Genomic DNA, 5804 nt, shown 5'->3' with positions numbered 1-5804 from the left:
TTCATTGCTCAGTGCTGCGTTCACGGTCCTCCGGAAAAATGACGTCGCCCGGAAATTTCCTTATGTAGCCTTGTGTGTGTGTGTTTGTTGTTACCGCCAACGAGGAGAGAATTGTTTAGTTTTTTTTTTTTTTTTAAAACATGTGATCAAACCAATGTTTTGTCTGTTTTAATTTCTGAAAACTAAGCATGCAAAAATAATGTAAGAAATGTACATAATTGCATTTATAAACATTCCATATTAATCAAAATTACATTGTCTTGGAAATTTCCTAAAGTAGTCTTGTTTGTGTTTGTTGTCCAATCAGGAGAGAATTGTTCCAATAAAACACACTGTAAAACTAATTCTATGTATTTTGTCACTGTTTAAACTCAGCAGGATTTTAAAAAATGTATATACATATATGTATATATATATATAGTTAGGTGGGCTATAAGGTGGGGCAGTTGGTAGCACTGTTGCCTCGCAGCAAGAAGGTCGCCGGTTCCCATCCTGGTGAGGACACCTGGGATCTCTCTGCGTGGAGTCTCCATGTTCTCCCCGTGCAGCGTGGGTTCTCTCCGGGTTCTCCGGCTTCCTCCCACAGTCCAGAAACATGTTGAGGTTAATTGGTGATTCTAAATTGTCCGTAGGTGTGAATGTGAGTGTGCTTGGTTGTCTGTCTCTAAGTGTGGCCCTGTGATAGACTGGTGACCGGTCCAGGGTGTCCCCTGCCTTCACCCTGAGTCAGCTGGGATAGACTCCAGCCCCCCATGACCCCAGTGAGGATTAAGCGGTGTATAGATAATGGATGGATATAGTTAGATTAAACACTCCATTGTAACCTCTACTGGACTGTGGTGACCCTTAAAAACAAAAACTCTACGAATTAAAAGTCATTAATATTTCGACTTAAGAAAGTAGCATTTACAGCAAAATGTAGTGAAGGTATTAAACTAAATGGACCTTGATTGCTTCGACTGAAATGCAATCTCATAATCAAAGAGCCGCTAATGCACTGCAGGCCTGGAGTGTACGCGGGCAAAAGAACCCATTGTCCAAACAAAGTGTGTTGTTTTATTTATCAGATGCAAGCCATCAAGCAAACAAAAGAACAAAGAATCATGGCTCCTGTTGCCTCCATTGATCTGGAAAAATCCATAGGCACCTCCTTAAAGCATGCTGGAGCTGTACCTGCCGACCTGCTGGTGTGCTATTCAGTGTCCGTAGAGATACCCTGTACTTACAGAATAAATAAAACAAACAGAAACTAATCAGAGGAAGCAAAACAAACAAAAATCTAACTAAATAAAAAACAAACAAACACAAATATCACAGAATATTCAACAACAAAACCACTGAGGAGCTGCTCCGGCTAGATTTGTTAGTATGACATCATCAGATTATTCATACTGAGGCATTAGTGGGGATTTAAATGTGGGCTAAACTGGAACAACATGAGCAGAGGGTAATTCAATCATAGTAGAAACAGCTTTGATTTTAAAATGTGAAATCTTGCAAAAGGCCTCCAGGACCTGAGGCAGATGTCCCTTCTACTGGGAGAATCTTACCCACAAGTCACTCTGAGCATCACTAACCTGCTATTTATGCATAAAAATAACTTTTTTTTCCAAAATTCGATGTTGCTCTGACTTTACCAGCGACACACATGTTGCATAGCGTTACCATACTTCATATATCACAGGGAGGCAATCACTCATCTGTGCCGGACATGTTTTACAAACCATTGGTAAACTCCTGGAAAATGAATGCTTAACGTAACACCACTGTCAGTTCAAACCTAGACTTACAGGTTGCATAACAATGAATCCATGAAGAAATTAGTAGCTATTAATTTCTGGTAAAGTTGTAGCCACTCCGTATTTAGGATTTACTTTGTACCAAACCATTTACCTGATGAAGGTCTCGCACTGAAACGTTGCTAATATTTATATTCTCGTAAGTTGGACCGTGTGGTTGTCCCTCTCCTACAAACCTGTCTCCTGAAATAGATGTGCAAAGAGTTCCTGTGTCTTGTATGTGTTCTCTAACACTGATGTATTTAAGTTTGTAATGCTCAGAGTGAAGTGTGAGGTGAGATTCCCCCAGTAGAGGAGCATCTTCCCTCCATCACTGTTATTATAGTGATAACACACTGCATAGCAAAGAACCGTATATAATATATTATTACAAATATTATATAGGCTACTGACTATAGTACTTACTATATATATAAACTATATGTAACACATTACATATATTAAATTATTATATAGGCTGCAGACTGTGTCATATATACATACATCCTGCATAGACTACACAGGATGTGTTCATACACAGTACATATTACACGATATATTATATACAAACTGTACAGTAATGACTGTGTATGTAGACTACATATTATTAATATTTACCAATGTTAGACTGTATATAATGTATACATATACTGCATAGAATACACAGTATATATTATATATAGAATAGAATAGAATAAAACTTTATTGATATAATATATACATCCAGACTGTGTAGTAGTGTGTGGGACTTTTTTTTTTTTTTTTTTTTTACTTTTACAGAATTAAAAAAAAAAATTATTGCCCAAGTTATACACTTCACTACACCTTTATTAACATTATTATATAAATTCCTGACATAAAAATAATGTAAATCAGCAAACAGGGGATGGTTAGCCAATCGAATTCTAGCTAGCTTGCTAGCTGCAGCACTAGTTAGCTGGCAAGCTAATATGGAATATAGCTATTAGCTTAACATGACTCAGCTAGAAAGTCTGATAGACAGATAATAATATATATTTACTGCTGGTTAGCTAATATTCCGCTGTATTAGATGATTGTGAACATAATATTTCAGCTAATGCTAATGTTAGATGAGAAACCCAACATTAGCATGGCTAGCCCAAAGTATCACTTGTTTTGATTTAAATTGTTTTTGTTTAAAGTTTGGGCTACATGGAGTCAGGTCATGTTCCAGAGCTGACTCCAAACTCCAGTGTACATCTTGCCCTCAGAGTGTGTGGACGCTATTTGGATTTCGCTGTGTTTTACTCAGAGAAAACAAATTTTTTCCTGCTCGATATCGATGAACAAGTGCTTTTTTGTTGCTGCAATGCATCGGTAAATACTTGTTTTGTTTTTTTGGTAAAAATAGCTTAAGTGAAACTGTCTTGCTGAATTTGGTTAGAGCTCGCCTCTACTTCTTTTTAGAAATGTTTTGACTGATATTCATGGTTTTTTAGGATGACAGTAATGCACATTGATGCAGTCCCCGTGCTTAAAGCAAAATTTAATGGTGCTTTAATGCTAGTTTTTGCTAATATTCGACTGCAGGTCAGAAGGAAATGCTTAAGTTTGTACTTTACTACATTTTTCTGAGAGCTTTATTTTCTATTTGCACACAATTTTTGAACACAAAATATACATAGAAATTGAAAAATACGTTTTTTGAGTTTTTTTTTTTAATAACCTAAACTACTAGGAGGTATTTAGCAGTGTAGCTAAAACCACAATTAGCTTATTCATTAGTAGCAATTTGACACTGTTTAAAGTACTTGCTTTAAACAGTGTGATTTCTTGCTGTTTAAATAAGTTTTTTCCAATCCCCAAAAATCAATAAATTAGTCCCAAAATCTAATCAGCAGATTATACAATAATCCTTATCATCATTAGCTGCAGTTCATGCTAAAAAAAAATTATCTTTATTTTCAATTGTAGCTTTAAAAATATATCAATTTTAACATTTCTGAAGCTTTTTTGTGATTAGCTTTTAAAAAATGCACCATTTTGAAAAAAAAACAACAGTGGCTGCATGATGAACATACAGGATGCGTTTCTATTTGCATTCAAAATGTGTTGGAACAGTTTGAATAAAAACAACAACAATATTTGTGGAATAAGGTGCGATGGTGTCAGTGTTTGATTTTAAAACATTCCACATGTAATCCAGAAGTAATCAAAATAGACTGCACTCAGTAATCCAATGAATTATGGTTCTAATTATAGAAATTGCCAAATGCTGCATGACTGACACCGACTATTACACTTTTATACAACTGTTGTTATCCTGTTTTGGCCTTCATTCAAAGCACGGTCTTGACTGCATCCACAATGATTTCATGTTCGTCTAGCTTTTTTTTTGCTTTCTGAAAGTTGTAGAATACACATAGTTTGTGCCAGTACTGTGTTTGTGGATTTGATCAATTGTAAATGACAGTAAAACTGCATGTTTGTTTGCATTGAAGATGTTTCGAGATGTTCAAAAGAAAACACATTTACTTTTACAGTGTTGTGTTAGTGCTTTGTCTTGGCTCAATGTAAGTACCTGTGAATAGTTTTCCAGAGTATTTAACACGTGTGAATGCTTCCTATTCTGCAGTTTATTTCTGATTTGTTAGTGCAATGGGAAGTTTTCTACATCTCTACTGTTTTGGTTTCTAAATAGTGTGCTAACATGCAAATAACCCCCCTTTAGCCAAAAAAAGAACGTGGCTTCAACATCCTCGGCGCCAGTTCAGCCCCCTCCCAAGTGGTTTGGGCCCAGTGATCCTATCAGCCAGGATTTCCCCGAAGACAATGACCTGATCCTGACCAAAAAACTGACTGAAACCTTGCAATCATATGACATATATGAGAGCAAAGAGGAGCTTCAGAGGAGGTATGGTACAGATTTTTCCTGCGCCACTGTTTTCATGTCGTAACATCTGTACTCATGCACGACTACAAGTGAAGGTGACGATGAGCTCTGGAGAAATGTGACAAATACAATCTTTTTCATTTGCAGAGAAAGGATTTTGAAAAGACTGGAGCTCCTCTATAAGGAATGGCTCCAAGAAATGTGTGATGAAATGGTACGAAGTTGTTTTTTTGGTGTTGTGGTTTTGTTTTTTTGAGAAAGACCGTACATTTAGATTATTGTGCTTTTTGATTTTAGAATGTGCCTGAAGTGGTGAAAGACAAAGTTGGAGGCAAGATCTTACCATTTGGCTCTTATCATCTGGGCGTGCACGGCAAAGGTAACTAGCTTAGCTTTAACTAATAATCTTTTTTTCTAAATGTGTTTATTCTGGATCTCGTACTGATTTAAAGCAGTACAGAAGCGTCTCTGTCCTGACGTCCCTCTCGTGTGACTCTGTTTGTCGCCAGGTGCTGATATTGACGCTCTCTGTGTTGGACCCGGATTTCTTGATAGAAAAGAGTTCTTCACCTCTTTCTTTGAGAAGCTTAAAGCCCAGGGGGAGGTCAAGGACATACGGGTTAGTCATATAACGTGATTCCTTGTGTATGACTTGAAGGACGTTTTCCTCCCGAGCGCAAGAGACTGACAGTGTTGTTGTTTACAGGCCATTGAAGAGACATATGTTCCTGTCATCAAACTGACCTATGGAGGCATTGAGGTTACTACACTCTTTAGAAGATGCTTTTTTTTTTTTTTTTTTTTAAAGATTTTTGATTTCTTACCCGTTGTTTCTGTGTTTCAATTCCTTTGTAGATTGACTTAGTCTTCGGCCGGCTGGCACAGAGGAGCGTTCCTGAAAAACTCAACCTTCTTGATGACAAATACGTGCAGGGCATCGACAAGTACTGCATGAGGAGTCTTAACGGTAAGCTTCACATTAAAAGTCATCTATCTAAAATCCTGCTTGGCAGATCCACTCAGCTGGCCCTGCTAACTGTTATTCTATTTATTTTTAGGCTACAGAGTTACAGAAGAGATCCTGCAACATGTCCCCAATGTTCATAACTTCAGGATCGCTTTGAGAGCCATCAAGCTTTGGGCCAAAAGTGAGTTAAACACCTTTTTTTTTT

The 5804-nt window shown here is 37.1% G+C and overlaps 1 protein-coding gene across 1 annotated transcript in view; it reads left to right on the top strand.

Annotated features, from left to right (window-relative positions):
• The first annotated feature begins 3901 nt into the window (after positions 1-3901).
• Positions 3902-5804, top strand: part of LOC103368067 (poly(A) polymerase type 3-like) — a 12212-nt gene continuing 10309 nt past the window's right edge. The window contains exons 1-8 of the mRNA XM_008296314.1: positions 3902-3906; positions 4471-4653; positions 4780-4846; positions 4930-5011; positions 5142-5251; positions 5339-5392; positions 5488-5599; positions 5691-5780. Of these exons, the coding sequence (XP_008294536.1) occupies positions 3902-3906; positions 4471-4653; positions 4780-4846; positions 4930-5011; positions 5142-5251; positions 5339-5392; positions 5488-5599; positions 5691-5780 (703 nt within the window). The remainder of the gene's footprint in view (positions 3907-4470; positions 4654-4779; positions 4847-4929; positions 5012-5141; positions 5252-5338; positions 5393-5487; positions 5600-5690; positions 5781-5804) is intronic.

Source organism: Stegastes partitus, unplaced genomic scaffold (genome assembly GCF_000690725.1).
Source record: "Stegastes partitus isolate 25-593 unplaced genomic scaffold, Stegastes_partitus-1.0.2 Scaffold1119, whole genome shotgun sequence".
In the NCBI taxonomy this organism is placed as follows: domain Eukaryota; kingdom Metazoa; phylum Chordata; class Actinopteri; family Pomacentridae; genus Stegastes; species Stegastes partitus.
The sequence above is the reverse complement of the archived record's forward strand: the minus strand, read 5'-3'. Positions and strand labels throughout refer to the sequence as shown.